This window comes from Schistocerca cancellata, chromosome 6, assembly GCF_023864275.1.
Source record: "Schistocerca cancellata isolate TAMUIC-IGC-003103 chromosome 6, iqSchCanc2.1, whole genome shotgun sequence".
NCBI lineage: Eukaryota > Metazoa > Arthropoda > Insecta > Orthoptera > Acrididae > Schistocerca > Schistocerca cancellata.
The window spans coordinates 542,303,111-542,328,753 of NC_064631.1; the positions used below are offsets into that span (position 1 = coordinate 542,303,111).

The 25,643-nt window shown below is 43.8% G+C and overlaps 1 protein-coding gene and 1 non-coding gene across 3 annotated transcripts in view; both read right to left on the reverse strand.

Annotated features, from left to right (window-relative positions):
- The window catches only part of LOC126190883 (V-type proton ATPase 116 kDa subunit a 1), a 704,052-nt gene that overhangs the window by 125,208 nt on the left and 553,201 nt on the right, over window positions 1-25,643 (reverse strand). For both annotated transcript variants that reach the window (XM_049931488.1, XM_049931487.1), the window contains exon 5: window positions 7,386-7,562. In XM_049931488.1, coding sequence (XP_049787445.1) covers window positions 7,386-7,562 — 177 coding nt within the window. The remainder of the gene's footprint in view (window positions 1-7,385; window positions 7,563-25,643) is intronic.
- Window positions 17,265-17,336, reverse strand: Trnat-agu (transfer RNA threonine (anticodon AGU)). The gene has a single exon. It is a non-coding gene; the product is annotated as a tRNA-Thr (tRNA).

Sequence of the window (25,643 nt, forward strand, 5' to 3'; positions counted from 1 at the left end):
ACTCCATTTCAGTTTTCTACATGTTTCATTTCCTGGTTTATTTTTTGACGCCCCCCCCCCCCCCCCCCCACCTCTGTTACATACCATGCACTTAACTTTGCACTCAACTCGTGCACGATGTTTTAGCGGTAATCTCTGCCTTGCATATTACCCTGTCTTCCACCTTTAATCTCTAAAGGTTTTCAAATCTCATCCGGTGCAGTCCCCAACAATCAGTCCTGTCCAGTAAGTCTCCCCTGACCCCAGGTTCTGAAAGAATTCTGTAAGCAGAAAAAAGAAGAATGGTCCAAACAAACTACTCCTGTGAAAGGAATTCAGAAGATACGTTTCTGGACTCAAAGTGATGGGCGAACTCGTATTGCATGCACTTTAAAGAGCAAGAAAGAAGAAATTTTGTTCGTTCGGACAACACCTCAGCGACGGCAGTATAATATTCAGATTCACAACCTGAGAAGGGGGATGTTTGTGGCATGTGTGTATGACTGTGATTGGTGGATTGCAGAGATTATAGACACCAGATATGAGTTGAAACTGAATTGTGGTGAACTTTTTGCTACCACATGGACCAGCTGCTGGAAATAGGTTCCTAACTGAAGGACAGCAACAACATCATCAGTGCTCACTTCTTCCTGTTCACAATGTTTTGAAGATTGTAAGTGCTCCAGTTCCTATGGGTTCAACAGGAAGGCATCACTCTATATCAAAGGAAGATACTGAAGCAGTGGAACACATTTTTAGTGCATTGACTGGCTAATTTCAGTACAAAACAGAGTGCACAGAAGTTGAATAAACTGAAACCTTTAAGTCTTTGGAGCTCTCACATACAGTTTGCTTGAAAAATGAATCTTTTACTCATCTTTCAAACTTAAAATTATGTTAAATAAGGCTAGGTTTTGATTTTTATGAGCCTTTTATGTGATAATGTGGCAATAAAACAGGTTTTATGAATTGCAAAAATTTCAAATGTTTATAAAACATGTTCAATCTAAAAGTGAATGCTCTCCTTTTCATGGAATGTAGAACTATATGGTACTAATCAACAGAAAAAAAAAAAAATCAAAATTTTATGGATTGGCTTTTTTTTAATTTTTCCAGAAATTATAAAAAAATGTTCAGACTGCTATAGTAAAAGAACTTTGACAGATAAGTCCAAATGGAGGATTTCTTTGTAGTCATAAAACTAACAAAATATCCAGAGATACAGCATCTTAAAAAAATTTCCAAAATTTACATCTTCAAAATGGTATGCACAGTGTCATCTTTGGGGGGCTGTATCTCGATGCAGAAATTTGTTTGGAGAAAACAAAAAAATATGTGTTCCTTGCTCAGTCCTTCATTCTAACATATGAAAAATTCAACAACATCCAAGACTATGAAGGTAAGATTTTTTCCTAGCCTGCCTGAATTGACGTGGACTATGCCAGTTAGTTAGTAACACATTCCGTGGATCAATTTGCACGACAGAGCATAATGATGTCGAATAAGTCATCATACATCATGTTGCAAAGTAATTTGTACATACGTTTACATTCTAAACATTTTTCTTTTTGAGTTAGTAATTCTTACCATTGCCTTTCACTCCTTACAATAACATATATCTTCTACAAAATAGAAGGAGTTTTCAAGGAGAAACTTTCTGTTTTTTATCAAATTTTACTTTGCTTGCTGTCAGCCATTTCGCATCGCTGGGTAAATGACAAAAAATTTTGGTTGCAGCATTGTTTACCTCCTCCTTGTGCTGCAGACGACCTTAACGTGGACTAAAGAAAGTAATTTTTCCTTCTGGTATTGTAATTATGTAACTCATGGTTCCTCTTGAATTGTAGTGGATTATTTGCAACAAACTTCATGAGTGAATAAATATACTGTGAAGCAGTAGACAGAATGCCCTACTGCTTAAACACACGTCTACAATATGATTGCGGGTGAGCACCACATATTATTCTCACAGTACGTTTATGTAAAATGAGGGCTTACTTTCTTTTTTAAAGATGATTTACCCCAGATTATTATTCCATATGGTATTACTGAATGAAAATATGCAAAATATGGAACTTAACAATTTCTCTCTCCCCAAGATCTGCAATTCCTTACTTAACTTAGTTCAGCCATGTTCTAAGCACAAACGTGGCTGAACTAAGTTAAGTAAGGATTTCCAAAATGTATTTTTTCCAATTTAATTTCTCATCAAAATGGACTTCTCACCACGTGTACACTTGTCAGTGTTGTAGTACCTTTATTTGTGCAGAACTTAATATGTTGGGTCTTCTTAAAATTGAGGGTAAGACCACTTGCAGAAAACCAGTCAATGGCACTTTTAAGAACTCCGCTTACCATTTATTCTGTTTTCGTTTGTACGCTTGGATTGATTACAATACTAGTGTCATCTGCAAAAGAACTAATTCTGCTTGTTGTATACTAGATGGAAGATCATTTACACAAGCAGTAGTGGACCTAACACAGAACCTTAGAAAACCCCATATGTGATTTCTCCACAGTCAGAATCATATCCCTGGACTATATTGCTTGAATTACTAAGCTACACGATCAATCCCATAAAATCTTTATCTTAGAGAATACTGTGATGCACACAGTCAAATGCCTTAGAGTGTTTCCATAAAACACCAACAGGTATTTAATGTTTGTAAAATCCGGTTAGTAAAAATGCAAAAGGCATTCTCAGTGGAGCAACCCTTCTGAAACCCAAACTGTGATTTGCTAAGGACACTACTGATGCTAAGGTGAGATACCAGTCCAGAATACATCATCTTCTAAAAATTTTTGGAGAATGATGTTAGCAGTGAAACAGGACAGTCATTGTTGACATCTGTCTTATAACCTATCTTACAAAGGGGTTTAACAATAGTATATTTCAGTCTCTCTGGAAAAATGGCTGGAGTTAGTGACGCATTACATATTTCAAACAAGACTGGGCTTATTTCATGGGAACAAATTTTTAGTACCCTTTTGGAAACACCATCAAAAACAGGTGAGGTTTTATGTTTGAGAGAATGGATAATTTTCTTAATTTCAGAAGGAGAAGTTGGTGATACATTCATATGACTGAATTTTATGAAAGTTACATTTTCAGCATACTGCTGTGATTTCGCTCTTTAACTTTTTGTACTTAAGCTTTCTACTATGTTTAAGAAATCATTATCAAATGCATTTGCTACCTTCGACCCAACATTTGTAGCCCTTCTATTCAGTTCAATAGTGCTGTTGTGCTGTTCTGTGGCTAGCTGTCCTGTCTCTCACATTCCATATTGCCATAAGTCTGTTGTCAGAAATACTAATTTCTGACACTATGTGCATGTTCTTTGATTTTTTAATAACCTTTCTTAGTAATTTTGAATAGTTTTTGTAGTGTAAAATTACTGCAGGATTCTTACTTATTCTTGCCAAAAGATACATTTCCCTTTTCCTTTCACAAGATACTTTAATCCCTCCTGTGACACATGGTTTTTTCCTGTGACCTTTCTGACTAGCTTGTGTGGAAAGCTATTTTCAAATAATGATATAAATTTATCATGGAATGTATTAAATTTTATGTTAGCATTTGGTTCATTATAAATTATTTCCATGTAATCTCCTATGAACTATTCTGAAAAACATCTGTCCTGGAGTCATTAATTATTCCAACTGATTGCTACTGAGAAGTATCCGTACTGTAAGGCACTATGTTATTCATCCTAACTAACTGTGCATGAAGTTCTTTGAGGCTGTAGATACTGTGATAATGAATACCTGAGCAGCCAGTTCAATTGAAGGGGAATAGACATCTCTAAATAGGACAATCATAGATGTTGGAAAGAAAACCATAGGTACAAGGAAGATAACTGCTAAGAAACCATGGGTGACAGAAGAAATACATCAGTTGATTGATGAAAGAAGGAAGTAGAAAAATGTTGGGGAAGTTCAAGAATACAGAAATACAAATCAGTTAGGTACGAAATAACAGAGTGTGTAGGGAAGCTAAGGCAAAACGGCTGGAAAAAAAGAAGAAGAAAAAGGACTAACTCAGCATACACAAAAGTCAGTGCAGCCTTTGGTGAAATTAAAACCAAGTGTGACAACATTGAGAATACAATGGGAAGTCCACTGTTAAACACAGAGGAGAGAGCAGATAGGTGGAAATAGTACACTGAAGGCCTCTGTGAAGGGAAGGATGTGTATGTGGTATGATAGACGAAGAAAAAGGAGTTGACAGTGAAGAGATTGGGGACCCAGTATTAGAAAAGAGCTTTCAGTGACGTAAGATCAAATAAGGCAGAACAATTGTAGAGAGAAGTGGCAACAAATAGACAAATCATGTTGGTGTACAGAACATATGAGACTGGTGATATACCATCAACTTTCAGAACAAAATGATCCACATAATTCCGAAGACAGCAAGAGCCAACAAATACAAGAATTATCGCACAATCAGCTTAAAATCTTGCACATGCAAGCTGCTGACAAAAATAATATGCAGATTATTGGAAAAGAAAATTGAGGATATGTTGGATGACAATCAGTTTGGCTTTAGGAAAGGCACCAAACAGCCTGGAGATCTGATATTGCAGTTGATAATGGAAAACCAAGATGAAAATCAAGGCACATTCATAGGATTTGTTGATCTGGAAAGACCAATCAACAAGGTAAAATGCTGCAAGACGTTTTAAGTACTGTGAAAAATAGGGGTACGCTAGTGGGAAAGACAGGTAATATACAATATATACGAGAGCCAACAGGGAACAATACAAGTGGAAGACCAAGAATGAAGTGCTGGGATTAAAAATGATGTAAGACGGGGATGTAGTCTTTCACCCTTCATGTTTGATCTACACATCAAAGATGCAATGATGGAATACAAAGAAAGGTTCAAGAGGGGGATTAAAACTGAAGGTGCAAGGACATCAATGATGAGATTCGATGAACACATTGCTATCCTCAGTGAAAATGAAGAAGATTACAGGATATGATGACTAGACAGAATGGTCTAATGAGTATGGAATATGGATTAAGGATAAATTGAAGTAAGACTTAAGTAAGGAAAAGAAACAGGAACTTAACACCAGAACTGACAATAACAAAGCAGATGAAGTTATGGTATTCTGCTACCTTGGCAGCAAGATTACCCATGATGGATGGAGCTAAGAGGACATAAAAAGCAGAGTAGCACTGGCAAAAAGGGCATTCCTGGCCAAGAGAAGTCTACTGGTATCAAACATAGGTAGTAATTTGAGGAAGCTATTTCTGACAATGAATGTCTGAAGCACAGTGATATGGTAGTGAGACAGGGACTGTGGAAAAACCGAACAGAAGAGAATAGAAGCATCTGAGATGTGGCGCTACAGTAATATGTTGAAAATTGGGTGGATTGATAAAGTAAGGAATGAGAATGTTTTCTGTAGAATCGGTGAGGAAATACATACATGGAAAACACTGACAAGAAATGGGTCACAATGATAGGACATATGTTAAGATATCAGGGAATAACTTCCTTGGTATTAGAGGGAGCTGTAGGGAGTAAGAACTGTACAGGAAGACAGAGACTGGAATACACTCAGCAAATAATTGAGGACGTAAGTTGCAATTGCTGCGTTCAGATGAAAACATTGGTGCAGGAGAGGAATTTATGGTGGGCCGCATCAAACCAGTCAAAAGACCACTCCCATTTATTTTATTTTATTTTATTTTTTGAAAAAGAGGGGCGACAGCATTAGATGAGTGCTGTTTCTCCAGTGGAAAGTCCATGAATTACTCTACAGCAAAATTAATGAAATCCTTTCGGGACATAGTTTTTAAAGAATCTGTGCAGTAACAGTAACAAATGGCAGAAGGTCTGAGCAATAAAGATGGCAAAATTCAATTGTACAAGGCAAGGAGTCCAGTCATATCTTTACCCTACAATCAATGACATCACCAGACATCCAGTGCCACATGCAGTAGCAATTAATTTAACTAATTTGATGACAGAACATTATCTTTGGATCCACTCATTTTGATAGAGGGTGTACATTCAACAACTGTATACATGAGCCCACAGTGGGTGACAGTAACCGCATCATCTGTAATGCAGTAATCAGCACACGATGTGTTCATTGTAAATACAGAGAATCGCACCAGGCACCCATCACTGAACTCATCAGGAGATAGCTGCTTCTCTGGAAGTCAAAATGTCATGGCAAGACTTTGACACCAAGTGACTTCAATCCTGAAGGTTCACTCACAATTGATTAAGCTACGCAAACTTCAGGATAGTATTTTCCAGAATGCTTAAAGAATAATCTTGTGCAGAAGGTAAAAAACTCAATATCATGACAGCAATGTCCAAGTTACAGCACAGTACATAATGATGATAAATGGTATGCAAGTACGAGTGCAAGTCAGGTTCTGCTGCAAGGGAACTAGCCTTCATAATCAGCTTGCACAGGATATAGTAGCATGGAGAGCTGCATCAAACCAGTCTCAGTACTGAAGACAACAACAACAACAACAACAACAACAACCAGGATTTGAATACGCTGCCTCCAAATTGATTGCCAAGAACACGGGCATGCATTATCAGCTTTGGCTATGGATGTAGACAAAATATAAGTGATACATGTAACTCTACATAAAACACACGAATATTACTTCGACATGCTCCATTGGTGTCGTATTACTTCTGTATCCTTGAAGCCTGTGCTCGTACTCTTCTTTTGTTACCATCTGAGTCAGTTTGAGAACAGTTGTGCATTCAAAACTAGTTGTTTAATTACTATAGTAGTTTATGGTGGTCCAACACGGAGCTAATTTAGTATGTTCAACGTATGGGCCTATGCTTGGTACTGTATACGAATTCTAGTGTTATAAGTAATTCTGGAGTTTTAAGTAACTTATTAACCAAGAAGCTGGCTGTTGGGAAGTGTGAAAGGGTTCAAAAGTATTATCTTTGAGTGATCAGTTCTTACCTTTCCTGTATACTACTGGCTAAAAAATGTATCTGAAGTGTTAATCTGTTATTTTTATTTATTTTATTTTTCAAGTCTAGTTCTGTTCGACTAAAATTGAGGAGGAAATCTCCATGGAAATGAAACATGTCAGTACATGAAATTACAACAGAAAAGTAATAACAGGTAAAATAAAATGTTTATGAATTCTAAAAAGACGACAAGCTATATATTCATATAAACGCAGTCAACAATGTAACACAGGAATTACCTTAATTTTTCAAGGAACTCCTCAACAGAACAGAAGTCCTGTTCACGTTTGTGCTCTGTCACTAGGTAATGATATCGTAGTCACGTGACGTTAAAAACTGATTTTTCCTTCCTTTTTCAGCATTAACGCTTAGTTTTGAAAAAAAACGGAATTTTAAAACATGCCCGATACCAATATCACCTTATTCTGCCACTCACCTCAAGGTCAATGATCTCCCTGGGGTTCGGTGCCTTGGGTATTTCATCAATTTCTGGGACAGATACTCCATCTTTGACGATTTCAGCCTCGATGTATCGTAATTTGCGTTCCAGTTCGTCGCAGCGACGCACCTCATTGACGAATTTGCGCTGAAAGGCATTTACGTCATTGTTGAGCTGCAAATAGAAGAAAACCCAAATTATTTTTAATTCTTCATCTTAGACTATTTGAGTCGATAGGCAGAAGCCATCGCAGAAGGGCTGCATAAAAAAGGTCCCACATTCATCAAGAACACAAGTACAAGCTGACAGAAAGGTAGTTATGACCTCTACAAACATTGAGAAGGCAGTCTACGCATCGTGTATATGAGAGCACTGCACCATGAACGGTTGACTGAGCAGTCAGAAGTGCTAGGTTCTGTTGGGATAAAAACAACACTGGTATTGCGAGGTTTCTAAATGACGATGTGACACTCGTCAGACGGACGCTTACAGTATCAGAATATGTTTCATATTCTTCCACCTCGCTATTTCGAAAGACTGATCAGAGGAGTTGTTAGCCCTCACTGTTGCTCGCGAGACGACGTTAACTATTTTTAAAAATCTTTTTCTCATCTAAATTAGTACGCTGTCGGGCAATTTGGGAGTATATCACGCTCACTATAGAATTTACTTATTTCTTTACTCCTGTACACCAGTTAACGTTGCACAGTTTGAATATTACACGAAATGGTCGACCACTAATAGAAACAGCTGACAACAATACGAGATACTTACAGCCTAACGCGTGGCTGCGACAGGCTGCGTGCTACAGCAGATCTAGAGAACGACGACGGGTGATAGCAAGATTGGGGGTAATAAGGTTCGCTCTTGTGCTTCTACATCTGTGGAGATATTCGGCAAACCAATGTGAAGCGCGTGGCAGAGAATACTCAGCATGGTGCATATAATTGTGTCTTGCTGTTCAAATCGCTACATTGGTATTTAACTGCTTTAAGTTCATATCCCAGCTAGCACTCAAGCTTATTTCAAGGTGGATATTGAGTTTACGTTCAGTTGAAAATTCAAGATTGAAAAATCAACCTGTTACACAGCTTGTTTCAAGGTGGGTATTGAGTTTAGGTTCAGTTGAAAATTCAAGATTGAAAAATCAACCTGTTACACAGGTTACATCAAGCTGTAAAAATTTAGCTTGAATTAAAATAATTTTCCCAAGCTTGAAATAAACTGTAATTTCCCTGGAAGGCTGTACAGCAGATGCGCGCGCAGCATAGCTTCCATAGACGTCCACGGGAAGCGCCACAAGCGTTTATAAGCCGTGACGTAAGGGTGTTGTGTGTGACGTCATGACGGCGCGGAGTTCGGTTTGAGTGTGGCTGTCTCCAGTTCTGTTTTATCTTATTTTATTTACTTTTCTGAGCCTTGCTATGTTTACGACAATTTTACCTTTGTGACGCGCGTTAATGGTTGTGGTTTGTTGACAAGTTTGTTTTATACTAGAAAACAGTTCGGTACGTTAATGTTACAAATGTTAAATATTACGTAACGTAAAGTTACGTTTACGGCCATTTTAACTTTGTGACGCGCGTTAATGGTTGTGGTTCGTTGACAAGTTTGTTTTATACTAGAAAACAGTTCGGTACGTTAATGTTACAAATGTTAAATATTACGTAACGTAATTAATTAGGTTCAATAAATTCAGATTAATATTTATATAGCTTAAAACAAGCTGTAAATACCAGGCTGTATTCCACGTGTGTAGATACAGCTGGAGCCAAGCTTGATAAGTCAAGCTTGAAATATAGCTTGAACTCTGCCAACTTTGATGTTTATTTCAAGCTAGAATCCAGCTAACAGGCTTGAATATTCCAGCTTTGATCAAGCTTATATACTTGAACTTTACAGCTGGAAACAAGTTTGAAACCGGCTTACTGTGCTATCTGGGATGGCACATTAGTGAGGGTAATTACTCATAAAATGGTGCACGCTATTCTCTATTAAGTAGTTTCGTCAAAAGGTGATTGTTACTGAAGTTAGTAAAACAACATGGCTAAATTAGATTTGTGTCCGTCGTTCAAGCAGCAACTTTTAATGGCCACCATCCAGGTCGTTAAGCTGTAATTAAAACTTTAACTATGCTGGTGGCGGTCTTCAAATGAAAAAATAATAATAATGTAAAATACAACCGTTGTTTGTAAACCATAATATTGTGAACAAATACAACACATTTCGTGGTGAGACAAGGCTATAACAATTTTCACACACTAAATGGGGAAATAAAGTAGAATTTTCTGTCTGACTGTATACAAATACTAATACAGCAAACGGCAGTTATAAGAACAGCTGTAAAAAGGAAGAAGAATACAACATGTACATCAACATCCACGAAATCTGCTACTCAAGATCTGTTTATATTGCTGCCCGGAAATGTGCGGACACAAAGACTTTGTGGGCATTGGAGATTTCTGGACACGTTACACTAAAATATGCAGCGTGGACATCTCAGCTACAAACAGCTAGTTGCCTTGAGTGGTCACTCCAACGTCATTAATACAGACACGTAAGTGTGTGCTGCTCAAATGACGTAAAAGGTCGCTCTTGTGCACGGTTATCCGAGACATATGTGCATGAAATGAGGGCTCCTCATAACAAAGTACTGAAATCAGTCTTCATGAAAATTTTTAAAATTGGGTGATGGCAATAGTTTTCTTCTAGAAGAAGAAAAATTAGAGGCCATGATAGCCTTTAATAGAAGCAAAGAAAAAGAAAACTTAAAAGCATCTTCACATTTTTTTATGGATTAAACATTTAAGAGCTGCAGGTGCCTTGCATAAGGCGGAATTCCTCGTCCTATATATTATGACAATAGAGACAAATAGTTGAATTACTTATAGCAAACTGAGTTACAGGCAAAAATGCATATTCTGCATGTAGCTCCACCAGACTGTGCACGAAAACAGCCAAAGTCATCGTTTGTTGCCTTTCAAACAGGGGTAGTAAGATTGAGCTGAGTGCAGAAACGTCCGAAGTCCAGGACTTCGGTTCTTTTCTTCTCAACTGTTGGCACAACAGTAAAGTTCGGTACAATTGTACTGTAGAAATTGGCATTGCTGATTTTAGTATTCTTGTGAAAATGGATGAAGTGGCGTGTACCAACATTTACGAGAAGAAAAGGGTTAAACAATCTTTGGAATATCGAATAAATATTATGACGAAAGCTAAAATTCATGGAGAGGAACATGTGAATTACAGAGGCAAAGCAATTCCGAAAATGGAGACAGGAGAAGGCTGTAAGTGCCTAAGAAGCTGTTGTAGTGTTATTGCCCAAGACAACAGAACTCAAGCTTTAGCACATTTTCTGAACACGGAATGCAAGAAACACCAGGACCTTTTCCTGCAAGGACTGATCACAGCTAGTGATGTTATAAGACAACGCCCAAGAAGTGAGAAGGAGAGCAGGAGTGAAAAATCTTTTAGCTACCGTACTGTGTCCTCGTTGGAGACAAACGATTTGAGGTATGCAGAAAACCTTTTCCAAGTGTTTATGCAGTGACTCATGATGCGGGAGTTAAAAGAATCCGCAAACTGCTGTGTAGTGGGCAGACACCGAAAGATGGAAGACTGTTAATGCTAGGCCGTCAGAGGAAATTGTCAAAATCATATCATTCCCCATTAAGGAAAGTCATCATGGTAGCTGCACTATCTCGACTGTGAACTATGTATGAAAAAAATGCACCAACTTTTTTCGTGAAAACTTTTCACTTGCTTTCGGAAGACCTAACGTAGGTACTTGCTGCACGTGCGAAGAGTTGATATTAAAGATTGAGTCAAAAATACTCAATGAGGTAGCAAAACGAGCAGCAGTAGAAGAGAAGATTGTCCATATCCGAAGATCCAATAAGTTTTATGATGCTCTGCAAGATGGGAAAAGACAGTCGGAGACTAATCCTAGAATTACTGCTCTATGTTTTGCCTACATACAAAATTTTCATCTTCCTCGTGTCCCGGTGCAAAAGCTTTTCCACTTACTCCAGTTGACTCTTGCAGTATTTTGTATACACAATCTACATAAAGGTCATCTGTTTTTTTTTTTATCTCTATTACGAAGAGAACGCGAAGAAAGGACCCAATGAAGTTTGTGCTTTCCTATTCAGCTACATCAATGAATATATATGCCAAGATGTGAAAAACTTCTTTCTGTTTTCAGATAACTGCTCGGGTTAGAAATGAACACAACACAATGATTCGCTTGCATTTAGCTCTTGTGGAGTTAAACCGATTTGAAAAGACTGAACATTTTTACCCTATCCGCAGACATTCATTCTTGCCATGTGATAGGGTATTTGGGGTAAGAAAGAGAGCTCTCAAGAAAGTAGAGAGAACGTACACAATCCCTGAGTTAATGGAGCTTATAGTAACTGCAACCTGTAATTTCATCGTGCATTTGGTGGATGGTGATGAACCAGTAGACTTCAAGAAGTGATGCTCATCAATTTATAAAAAGACTTGCTTTTCTATTAAAATATCGAAACGAGATCTACATCTACATGGATACTCTGCAAATCACATTTAAAATAAGTGCCTGGCAGAGGGTTCATCGAACCACCTTCACAATTCTCTATTATTCCAATCTCGTATGCGCGCGGAAAGAACGAACACCTATGTGGTGATCGCTTCTCCCCATGTAGGTCGGTGTCAACAAAATATTTTCGCATTCGGAGGAGAAATTTGGTGATTGGAATTTCGTGAGAGGATTCCGTCGCAACGAAAAACGCCTTTCTTTTAATTATGTCCAGCCCAAATCCTGTATCATTTCAGTGACACTCTTCCATATTTCGCGGTAATACAAAACGTGCTGCCCTTCTTTGAACTTCTTCGATGTACTCCGTCTATCTGGTAAGGATCCCACACCGCGCAGCAGTATTCTAAAAGATGACGGACAAGCGTAGCGTAGGCAGTCTCCTTAGTAGGTCTATTACATTTACTAAGTGTCCTGCCAATAAAACGCAGTATTTGGTTAGCCTTCCCCACAACATTTTCTATGTGTTCCTTCCAATTTAAGTTGTTGGCAATTGTAATACCTAGGCATTTAGTTGAATTTACGGCTTTTAAATTAGACTGATTTATCGTGTAATCGAAGTTTAACCAGTTCCTTTTAGCACTCATGTGGATGACCTCACACTTTTCGTTATTTAGGGTCAACTGTCACTTTTCGCACCATTCAGATATCTTTTCTAAATCGTTTTGCAGTTTGTTTTATCTTCTGGTGGCTTTATTAATCGATAAACCACAGCGTCATCTGCAAACAACCTAAGACGGCTGCTCAGATTGTCTCTCAAATCGTTTATATACATAAGGAACAGCAAAGGGCCTATAACACTACCTTGAGGAACGCCAGAAATCACTTCTGTTTTACTCGATGACTTTCCGCCAATTGCTACGTACTCTGACCTCTCTGACAGGAAATCACATATCCAGCCACATAACTGAGCTATTCCAAGGGTCGACAAGGTACCACTAAATATTTCAAAGTTTCATCATTTCCGTTATAAATCATCAATGCCAGGAGTTGTGGAAGCAATGGAATTCATTAATGGGTTTCAAACCAGTAACTTCTCCTTGAAATCTGACCAAAGGAAGAAACAACGGTTACCAGATGAAAAGTGTTACAAGAATACGAAAGTACCTGTTAGGGTAGAGAAAATGGAAGACATTAAATACTGTGTACGATGTGTTCCTGACAGTGAAAGTGTCTCATCCTTCTGGAATGAAATATTAACTTGACCTACAGCAAATATCCAAGAAACGTAGGTTGACTTCTCTATTGTAAACATTAAAAACTATTTTGTTTTGTTACCCTTTTTTTTCTTTTGTAAACAGTGTCAATTAGCGAAAGCATTCAAATAGGTCGTATTACAGCTTGCAAGAATCATAGGAGCAGTGCACTGTATTCTAAATAAAAACAGTTAATTCGGTTTTGTATTCTTTTGAAATTTTTTTATCATCGGAAGCACTGATTGCAAAAAACCTAAATCCACAGCATAAAAAGCTTAGCAGGTAGGTGTGAAATGTTGACAATAAACCTGTTGAGTGCTACTTAATCTTCAGCTTAAGTTTCACATTATTCTAACAATTTATGTAGTACTTATACTGTTTTCCTCACTTTCTTTAAAAGTAGGTGAATGTGGCTTAGGTTGTTTTTGCAATCAGCGATTCAGCTGAATGTGCGCTTTCTGGCCGCCATCATAACTCCAACTACCAGTTTGCCGACTTCTGGTGCCATCCAGTGTTGGGTCATGGAACTAAAAGACGAGCCCTCCAACCACAATTGCGCAGTGCTGGCCTGAACTTCCGAACTTTAATCACAAGGAAATGAAGGAGGGAAGACCACAAACGCATATTTGTGCGCGCAGGGCCTGAAACCAGCAGAAATTTATCCGGGGTAGGGGTGGGGGTGCAAAAGACTAACAATACCATTTTCGATGTATATGAGTTGATCAGTTTTGAGACATATCACGCCACAATAACTAAATATTACGAGTACCGGTAATAAAAAAACCATTATACCCCGTGATCTAATGCTTATCTACTCAGCATTTGTTACACGTACATTACTTCGACATTTAAAACACCTAACAATTATACAATAATTACTAAACGCATAATATTGTCTCACTGCGATCTGCCAAATAGACCTACAACTGGCTAAACGAGAGGTTTATCGGAATAATGGGAAATCACTTCTAGAAGTACATGAGAATTTTGTAATGAATTCCAGGAGGAAAGGGTGGGGGGGGGGGGGGCGGCAGTGTATATCTATGGGGACTTCTATGTATGTTGGCAACCATTTCCAATAATGTGTCAGATGTTGAACCATAACACAAAAAAGTTATAACTTTTTTTTCGTTCAACCTGAATTCCCTCAACAAGTTTTCGTAAGTGATCTTCGATACTCTTTGATCCAGTTTTTCATTCACCTTTTCTTTCCTGTTGCAACAAAGTTGAGCAACAGGGTATTTGACTCTTTTCTGGAAATCCTCTTAAATGGTTAATTATGTCATTTTATGGTCATAACATGCTTGTATCTCTTGAATTTCAATATTCGTCAATGAAAGCGGAAACTAAATTCAAATAATTTGAAAGCCCGCTAAAATGCTCCATTCGGGTCATATGCCTGTGACGTCACTTGATAAAAAAATGGTTCAAATGGCTCTGAGCACTATGGGACTTAACATCGGAGGTCATCAGTCCCCTAGAACTTAGAACTACTTTAACACCCAGTCATCACGAGGCAGAGAAAATCCCTGACCCGCCGGGAATCGAACCCGGGGACCCGGGCGGGGGAAGCGAGAACGCTACCGCACGACCACGAGCTGCGGACTTGTTCCTTATCCGCGCGTACAAAAGCTCACACATGCATATTATTTTTTATGCCGTATTTTCCTTTTTTTTGGCGTGAACTTTCTGAAACTGCATCGTCCACGAAATGGAACCAATATTTCGTCAATGGTGACGTTCTCACTTGGTGCGCAGTAAGACTTCTAGTGAGAAACAAATAGATTCCATTTTTCACTCACGACTGCTAGTTTATTGTGAATTTTCTTTCTGGTCTGGCGGAATGAGCATCAAATCGGAGACAAGACAGAATGAATAAAAACGATGTCACATTCATGGTTGACAGTACCATCCGATGCAATTAATGCCACATCTTCCTGTCCTGACTTCATACGTCCTAATAAATGTAACAACCCAACAGAAGCCAGTAGTTTGATCAAATGTAAGTCTTTTGTGTACGATGGACGTGGTTTTTCGTACTTCTTTCTACTTGCATTTTGTCATTTACATAAGGGACGATCTAAAAGTTTCCGCTCGAAGGCCGTACATTCCAGAATGGGTATGACAATCAAGCAAAATCGCCGTGAGCCTTGAGACAATCATTCCACCGATGTAACAGATTGAAGATACTCGTTTGGTAAAACACTGTCATGATGCGTGAAGATGTCCGTAACTGCCTGCTGCACATCCTCGTCTGACGGAAATCGTTGAAGCCTTCAACGTCTTTTTTATGGGACCAAAAAGTGATAACCGCATGGGAAGAGATCAGGATTATAGAGAGGGTACTCGAGTGTAGCTTTCCCCTTATGCCATTTGCGACATGAGGACGTGCGTTATCGTGATGCAGCAGCAGCAGCGGCGGCAGCACCCCTTATCGCGGCTTTCTCCGGCGTTCCGCAGAATCGTTCCTCAATGTGGAGACAACAGATTCCTTGAAATCAACAACTAATGGATCTCAGTACTCAAATAGCAGGGTGAGCATCACCTTTCCGGCAGATGGCTGGCTGTTGAACTTCTTTGGGCGAGGGGACGATGGGACGCTTTCGACTCCGGTTCCCAGTGGTGGCACCAGCTTTCGTCGCCTACTATAATGCACTCAATGAACGTTTTGCCTCCAACACTGAAACGCATCAGGTGCAAACAGCCATCCAGGTTGCTTTTTGTTAGGCATTCAGCGGCCGAGGTATTTACGGTAGCTTTAATTCCTAGCGGATTATGTGTCGCATTCTCGGAATCTGATGTCGAGATGCTTTGCTAGCGCACAAATGGTTATGAGCCGGTCCGCCCTAATTGCATCATGAACTGCTGGCTTGTTGTAGTCCGTAACTGATGAGATTGGCCTCCCAGATCGACCGCCGTCGCTTGTGTGGAAAAAAAAAAATTCTCGAACCGGCCTGGATGCCCCTAAACACAATTAGCACGATTCTGGCCTTGTGAGACAGACATTTACACGCAGTGCCATGCCATCGTTGACGGGGAAGAATCAAACATGAAGGGATGGTTTTCAATAACGTTCACATAGCCCACAGCTAGTGATTACTACCATAGGTACGGTGTGGAAGCCCAGGTCAGTGTCTGCCGTCACATTATAGTGCCCCTACCAGCCTAAATTCGTGGCGCTGTGAGTTTCGAGCAGCGTCAAGGGTAACCGCAGCGATGGCCTCCGAGCTGATAGTCCATGCTGCTGCAAACGTCGTCGAACTGTTCGTGCAGATGGTTGTTGGCTTGCAAGCGTCCCCATCTGTTGACTCAGGGATCGAGACGTGGCTGCACGATCCGTTACAGCCATGCGGGTAAGATGCCTGTCAGGCCGTTTGCCTGGATAGCGGCGTTCCCGGGCACGACAATCGATCTGGCATGACAACAAAAGTAGTTTATCTGATCAGGCGATAAGTTTCCATTGGCCCACTGCAGCCTAAACTGACGATGTCATTGGGTCGACACGGGAACACTAAGAGTCGTCTGCTGTAGAGCTACGTGTTCAGCACTGTGTTGAACGGTAAACTCTGAAACACGTGCGACTTCACCAGCGTTGTACTCTGAGACACATCTGGTGGTTGGTTGATTTGGGGGAGGTCATCGGTCGCATGGATTAGGAAAGGATGTGCGAAGAAGTCGGACATGCCCTTTCAAAGGAACCATCCTGGCATTTGCCTGAAGCGATTTTGGGAAATCACGGAAAACCTAAGTCAGGATGGCAGGAAGCGGGTTTGAACTGTCGTCCTCCCGAATGCGAGTCCTGTGTGCTAATCACTGCACCACCTCGCTCGGTCGTCACATCTGCCACAGATCGCTGGCTATCATGTTTTACCGAGAGGGTAAGCCTCCAACCACCACGTTCTGTGATTAGGCTTCGATGTCCAGCACCTTGTCGCCTACTCGTGCTTTCACCTTCTTTCATCCACTTCCATTTACGCTTGTGACAGTAGGAAGCGAACAGCCTAGCAGCTTTGTAATTTCTGAGGGGATGGTTCCCAGGCGCCTAGCCATAAGAGTCTGCCCTTTGATGAACATGCGCAGACTAAAGCGATAAATGAAAATTTGAACCAAGGCCGGGATTCGAACCCGGGTCTCCTGCTCACTAGACAGATGCGCTAATCATTACGCCACCCTGGCAAAGTAGTCTTACACAACTGCGTAGGTTACCGTATCACGCCTCCCTTCTCATTCGAAATTTCCATTCAGCCCTCAGCCCGCTTGGTACAGCGTTCTACATATACGAGGCGTGTTTTTTTAAGTACCGCTTTGAAATTAAAGAAAGACTTGCTAAGATATCTCAATAATTTTATTTTTACATGAAAGCCTGTACCTTAATCTACGCACTACCCACATTGCAGTATCATTCATCCTTGTTTACGTTGTGTACTGAGTGTTTTAAGAAGCCTCCGATAATCGTGAGTCCCGCCGACTGTGAAGTGCGGGCTGTTATAAGATTTCTTAGTGCTAAAGGCCTAAAAGCGATCGATATTCATCGTGAGATCTGTGCAGAAAACATTATGAGTGATGGAATGGTAAGAAAGTGGGTGAGAGAATTTAAAGATGGCCGCACGAATGTGCATGATGAACAACGGAGTGGGCGTCCTTCGGTCGTTAATTTTTTTTTTTTTTTTGTTTGGGTTTAAGGTGGCTCAACTGCTGAGGTCATTAGCGCCCAGTCACTGTTGTTTGAGCACATGGAATCTGGTAAAACTCAAGGGGATGGAGGGGACACCAGAAAGACCCGACAAAGATGCAGACAAAATAAGTAAAAAGATTAAATGTCCTTGGACAAGCCAGTTAAAGTTATAAAACGCAGAATACGAGCAGCTGCTCGAGCGTCATCAGCTAAAACATCCGGTAAAGTAGATGGCAGGGACAGGACAACACGAAATTGACTAAAATGGGGACACGACAATAAAACATGGCGCACTGTTAATGCCTGACCACAAGGGCACTGCGGGGCTGGGTCACCGGAGAGCAGGTAGCGGTGGCTAAACCGGCAATGCCCAATCCGCAACCTGGTCAGAAGGACCTCCTCGCGCCGAGATGGTCGGGAGGATGTTGTCCAAGCAGTTGGTAGCGGTTTTACTGCCCGGAGCTTGTTTCCTTGGAGGGATGACCAAGCATCCCACCACAACGACACAAGCCTCTTACAGACATCCCCACGAACGTCGGATGACGGGACACAATGGGAGGCTGGCCGAGGCAGGAGGACTGCAGCCTTGGCTGCAGCATCCGCAGCCTCATTCCCAGGCACTCCCACATGTCCGGGAACCCACAGAAAGCTGACAGAACCACCGTTATCAGCCAAAGAATGGAGGGACTGCTGTATCCGTTGTATCAAGGGATGGACCGGATAGGGAGCTCCAAGGCTCTGAAGAGCACTGAGTGAGTCAGAGCAGAGTACATATGATGAATGGTGGTGGCGGCGGGCATACTGAACGGCCTGATGGAGAGCAAAAAGCTCGGCCGTAAAGCTGGAACATTGGTCGAGGAGCCTGTATTTAAATGTGGCGGCCCCGACGACAAAGGCACAGCCGACACCATCGTCAGTTTTGGAGCCATCGGTGTAAATAAAGGTGTGACCGGCAAGTCGAGCACGAAGTTCGGCAAACCGTGAGCAATACATTGCAGCCGGAGTACCATCCTTCGGGAGTGAGCTGAGGTCGAGATAAATATGAACCGTAGCCTGGAGCCAAGGTGGTGTCGGGCTCTCACCCTCTCTGAAGGTGGTAGGGAGGGCAAAATCCAATTGTCGAAGCAGGCGACGGAAGCGGACTCCGGGGGGCAGCAGGGCAGACACATACAACCCGTACTGACGGTCGAGAGAATCGGCGAAGAAGGACTTGTAAGAGGGGTGGTCGGGCATAGACGACAGCCGGCAGGCATACCGACACAGCAGTACGTCGCGCCGGTAGGTCAACGGTAACTCGGCAGCTTCAGCATAAAGACTCTCGACAGGACTAGTGTAGAAGGCTCCGGTCGCAAGAAGTAACCCCCGATGGTGGATGGAGTTGAGCCGGCGTAAGAGGGACGGCCGAGCGGACGAGTAGACGAAGCTCCCATAATCCAGCTTCGATCGGACTATGGACCGATACAAGCGAAGCAGGACAGTGCGATCCGCTCCCCAACATGAACCGCTAAGAACTCTGAGGACATTAAGGGAACGTGTACAACGGGCCGCCAAATAAGAGACGTGTGGAGACCAACACAGTTTCCTGTCCAACGTGAGCCCTAGAAACTTAGTTGTGTCCACGAATGGGAGAACAACGGGACCGAGATGTAAGGATGGCGGAAGGAACGCTTTATATCGCCAAAAGTTGATACAAACCGTCTTTTCTTCAGAGAACCGGAAGCCATTTCCCACGCTCCATGAGTAGAGGCTGTCTAGACAACGCTGAAGGCAGCGCTCCAGGAGGCATGTTCTCTGGGCACTGCAGTAGATCGCGAAGTCATCGACAAAGAGAGAGCCTGAGACATTAGGTGGAATGCAATCCATAATGGGATTGATCGCGATGGCAAAAAGGGCTACGCTCAAGACGGAGCCCTGAGGCACTCCGTTCTCCTGGAGGAAGACGTCGGACAATACGGAGCCCACACGTACCCTAAACTTTCGATCCGTTAAAAAGGAATCAATAAAAAGGGGCAGGCGACCGCGTAGGCCCCACCTGTGCATAGTGCGGAGGATACCTCCTATCCAACAGGTGTCATAAGCCTTCTCCAAGTCGAAGAACACGGCTACCGTTTGGCGCCTTCGCAAAAAGTTGTTCATGATGAATGTCGACAAGGTCACGAGGTGGTCAACAGCGGAGCGGCGGCGACGAAAGCCGCATTGGACATTAGTAAGTAGCCGTCGAGATTCAAGAATCCAGACTAACCGAGCATTAACCATGCGCTCCATCACCTTACAGACACAGCTTGTAAGAGAAATGGGGCGGTAAATAGAAGGAAGGTGTCTATCCTTCCCGGGTTTGGGTATAGGAACAACAACGGCGTCACGCCAACGCATGGGGACTTGACCTTCGGTCCAGACGCGATTGTAGGTACGGAGAAGGAAGCTTTTGCCCGCCGGAGAAAGGTGTGCCAGCATCTGAACGTGAATGGCATCCGGCCCCGGAGCAGAGGACCGGGACAGTGCAAGCGCACGTTCGAGTTCCCGCATAGTAAAGGGGGCATTATAGGTTTCCAGATTCAGCGAGTGGAAGGAAGGTCGCCGAGCCTCTTCTGCCTCTTTCCTGGGAAGGAAGGCAGGATGGTAATGGGCGGAGCTTGAAACCTCCTCGAAAAAGCGGCCAAAGGCGTTGGCGACAGCCACCGGATCAACAAGGACCGCATTACCTGAGGTCAGGCCAGGTACCGAGGAGTGGGCCTTAATACCCGACAGCCGGCGCAGGCTACCCCAAACGACGGAAGATGGAGTAAAACTGTTAAAGGAGCCGGTGAAAGAGGCCCAACAAGCTTTTTTGCTGTCTTTGATGACTCTATGGCATTGCGCTCGGAGTCGTTTGTATTCAATACAATTCGCCAACGTAGGATGGCGGCGAAAGGTGCGTAAAGCACGTCGTCGAGCACGGATAGCGTCCCTACAAGCCTCGTTCCACCAGGGGACGGAAACGCGACGTGAAGAAGTAGTACGAGGAATGGAACGTTCGGCAGCACGGATGATAACAGCCGTGAGGTATTCGACCTGACTGTCACAACTGGGAAAATCGTGGTCCGGAAAGGTCGCCAGGGATGAGTAAAGTCCCCAGTCAGCTTTCAGTATGTTCCAGCTCGAAGGACGTGGGGATGGGGTGTGGTGCAGGAGACGAACGACACAGGGGAAGTGGTCGCTCGAATAGGTGTCAGAAAGGACATACCACTCGAACCGACGGGCAAGAGTGGTAGAACATATCGAGAGGTCCAAGTGGGAGAAGGTATGAGTGGAGTCCGAGAGGAAAGTCGGGGTGCCGGTATTGAGGCAGACAAGATTGAGATGGTTGAAGACATCTGCCAAGAGTGAGCCTCTTGGACAGGATGCAGGAGAGCCCCAAAGGGGATGATGGGCATTGAAGTCGCCAAACAATAAAAACGGCGGGGGAAGCTGAACGATCAGGTGCATCATGTCAGCCCGACTAACGGCAGACGACGGTGGAGTGTAGATGGTACAAACTGAAAAAGTAAAAGCAGAAAGAGTAATGCGGACAGCTATTGCTTGGAGTGGGGTGGTCAATGGGATGGGATGGTAATAGACGTCGTCCCGAATGAGCAACATGACCCCACCATGAGCTGGGACACCGTCCACAGGGGTAAGGTCATACCGCTCCGAGGTATAGTGGGTAAAGGCAATACGGTCAGTCGGGCGCAACTTGGTTTCCTGGAGTCCAAGGACGAGCGGACAGTGCAGGCGGAGGAGCAGTTGTAATTCCTCCCGATGAGATCGAATACCTCTTATGTTCCAATGAAACAACGCCATCGCTAGTCAAAAAGTTGGGGGAACGAGACGGGGGAAGAGCTGGTCACCTCGACGGCCGCGGAGGCCAGGTTGCGAGGGAACAACGCTACAACCGACGGGAGGCGGATCCGGTTCCATCGACCGGTCGCCAGCTGCGGCCGCTGTCCCTGGTTGTGTAGGAGGGGCAGCATCCGACGAAAGGCCAGCTGAGCGCCTGGCAGCAGAGCGTCCCGGCGAAACTGAGGACGGCCGGGAGCGGCGACTCACGGATGGAGCGTCAGTCGAAACGCGCCGGGGTGGAGAGGGGGATAGAGACTTCTTCTTGGAGGCCTTCTTGGAAGGCCGAGGAGGCACAGGGATGGTGGGCTGGACCCGAAGAACGTCCTCACGCGCGGGGTCCGTTTTGGAACGCCGGACCTCGGAAGCCGGGGTCCGGAACGTGTCCCCGATGGACGCCTGAGAAGAGGATCGCTTCTCAGGTGGCGTGTGGGGAGAAGGAGGAGGAAGGCTGGCCCCTGGGGCAGAGGGGGTGGGGGCCACGGGGAGGAGGATTTGGAAGGGAGGGATTTGGGAGGCGGAGGCAGAGCCCCCTGATGGGCGGAGGAGGCGGAGGGGGGACAGGAGAGGGGTGAGGATACCGCGGAAGGAGTGGACACAACTGAGGCAAATGAAGTGGTCAATGGCACGGGATGGAGGCGGTCGTACTTCTTCCTGGCCTCAGAATAAGACAGCCGATCCAAAGTTTTGATTTCTTGTATCTTCTTCTCCTTCTGATATGCGGGGCAGTCTGAGGATCTAGGCGAGTGGACGCCAGGACAATTAACGCACCGAGGTGGTGGGGTGCATGTATGTTCCTCACGAAGAGGACGGCCACAATCGCCACAGAGGGGCTCAGCCTCACACCGTGACGACATGTGCCCAAAGCGCAAACACCTAAAACAGCGCATAGGAGGCGGAACGTAGGGTCGCACGTCACACCGGTAGCACATGACCTTTACCTTCTCCGGGAGAACGTCCCCCTCGAAGGCGAGGATAAAGGCCCCAGTGTCGATGCGACGGTCTTTGGGGCCGCGCTGGACTCGCCGGACGAAATGCACGCCTCGGCGCTCCAGGTTGGCCCTGAGCTCCTCATCAGATTGTAGCAGGAGGTCACGATGAAAAATAACCCCCTGCGTCCTATTGAGTGCCAGATGTGGGACAATGGAGACTGGGATGTCCCCTAGGCGGTCGCACGCCTGGAGCGCCGCCGACTGTGTGGCGGACGTGGTCTTGATAAGTACGGACCCTGAACGCATCTTGCTGAGAGCCTCGATTTCCCCGAAGATGTCCTCAATGTGCTGAACAAAGAACATGGGCTTGGAGGTGGCGAATGTCCCCCCATCGGTTCGAGAACAGACCAAATAGCGGGGGAAGTACTTCGCTCCAAGCTGGCGGGCCTGTCCCTCCTCCCATGGAGTGGCCAAGGGGGAAGGGGCAGGAGAACCAGAACCAGAAACGGTACTTTTTCTTTTGAAAGACTCGGCCGCAGAGCGACCCGATACGTGGTGACGTTTCATCTGCGAAACGTCCGCCCCGATACCACCCACTCCGACCAGGGGCTCTCCCCACGGGCGCCACCCAGCCGCAGCAAGGGCCACCTGGCAGGATGACCATTGCCGGGAGTCCTGATGCCCCAAGGAGACGGGCATCTACTCCTTGGCCGACGTGGGGAGGGTGCAGCTCAGGTATCGGCAGTACGATCCCTGTGTTGTCAGGGGGCTACAACCTAGAGGGTACATGACGACCCCACCACAACGGGCTGGCTACCGTGCTGGATTTCTGGTGCCATGGAAAGTCCATCATGATCGCTGGTGCAGATGGAGACGCACTATGGGCGTAACTGGGACAACAAAAGGCGTTTAGGCCCAATTTGAGTAATAGTGGGTATGGTTACAACGCTGGTGCAATGCTGAGTGCCAAGGTCTGAGTGCACTTAGGACCAGTGGTACACCACGTAAGGTGTCCTTCCCCAAAAGGCTCGTACTTCTGTAGAAATTTAGAAAAATGGAGGTCAAACCCCAAGGGGGACCATCACATGGAAGGCCGAAACGGTTGAAACTCCTTTTAGTCGCCTCGTACGACAGGCAGGAATACCTCGGGCCTATTCTTACCCCGGACCCGCAGGGGGCTTCGGTCGTTAATGAAAGTTTGGTGCAGGAAGTGGGCCATAAGGTGAGAGAAAACAGTCGCTTTACGATTTCCTCCTTGCGGGATGGCTTTCCTAATGTCTCTCGTAGTGTTTTCTATGGAATTGTGACCGAGCATTTGAATTACCGAAAATTGTGCGCACGTTGGGTACCGAAAATGTTGACGGATGTGCACAAAACCAAACGTTTTCACAGTGCATTGACTTTCCTTGAACGGTACCACAACGACGGTGATTATTTCTTAAGCCACATTGTTCCTGGCGATGAAACATGAGTGGCCTAAATCACACCAGAAGTAAAGCAACAGTCCATGGAATGGCGGCATTCAGATCCACCCAGAAAAGTGAAGTTTAAGCAAACATATTAACAGAATCTTCCGTCGGTTCTTGGTAGAACAACATTATAATAATAAATGAAAAGCACCAGTTTGCTTTTGTTCTACAATATTGTAGGAGTATTGCTTATGGAATTTCTGCCTCGTAATGAGACAATCAATGCAGCAGCTTACTGTAAGACATTGCACAATCTGCGCCGTTCAATTCAGAGCAACAGTTCATGGAAGTTGAGCAAGGGCATCGTTTTGCTGCAAGACAATGCCCGTCCGCATGTGGCGAATCAGACCAAAGATCTCATCACATCTTTTCGATCTTGCGCCCAGTGACTACCATCTGTTCCTGCACTTGAAGAACAACTGGGCGGCCAGCGTCTTCAAGACGATGACGAAGTCAAAACAGTGGTGATGCAGTCAAGTCAGGCGGCAGACTTCTATGAGGAGGGTATTCAAAAACTGGTACAACGCTATGACAAGTGCCTCAATATTGACGGAAATTATGTAGAAAAGTAGATCAAGGTAAAGGCTTTCATGTAACAATAAAATTATTGAGATATCTCAGCACGTCTTTTTTAAAATTTCAAAACGGTACTTACTTAAAAAAAACACGCCTCGTATAGATCATAGATGTCTGAGACTTTAAAACGTCTCTGGAACCATATAGTTTCATTTAGAATCTGTCCTTTGTCAAGGTCGTTTATGTCAGTGAATTTCCCCATCTGCGGCCCATATCGTCGCTAGAATGAATCTCCATCGTCGTCGTCGGATCTTCATTGGTATTTCCCCTTCTCTGCTGTTTTAGAAGTTTAAACCCTCCGGTTATTCCTCCGATTCTTGTTTCGTTCCTTTCTAGGTATGCTCCACTTTTGTTTTATCTTTTACGTGGCCGTTATCTCTGTGTCTTCTGGTGCTAGTTCGGGTTGCCAATAGCAGGTCTCTGCATCTAGTAGATACTTGGAACTTCTTTTTTCTTTCTTTCGAGGGCCTGCGTTTTTCGCAGAAACATCACGCAGTCTGGCGGAAGCGTTCACGAAACCGTTGAACGGCAGCAGTTTGATGTGCGACCCCTAGAGGAAGACAGCGATCTGCATATAGCGCTATCTTCTAGAGACTGGAACGAGAACAACTCTAATAGGTGGTACAATAAAAAGCCTCCTCTTCCACGCACTCCATATTTGACTGCAAAGTATGGATACAGACGTAGAAGTAGAAGCATCAAGTACTTCTCCGTTGTGACGCTGCCCATATCGATTACACGCAGATAGGACAAAAGTATAATGATGCCTATGGCGTAGCTGATTAAAGAGGTCTGCCCTCTCTCTCCCGATGGGATATTTTGGGTGCCTATCTGTTTGCATTAGATAAGCGTTGTTCCTCGTTTACACAATATCTGATCACCGATATTACAAGCTGAAACATGGAATGGCTAAGGCGAGACACAGATATTACGGTAACTAGTCGTTCATGCAAATAGCTCCGGCACTGCAAAATAC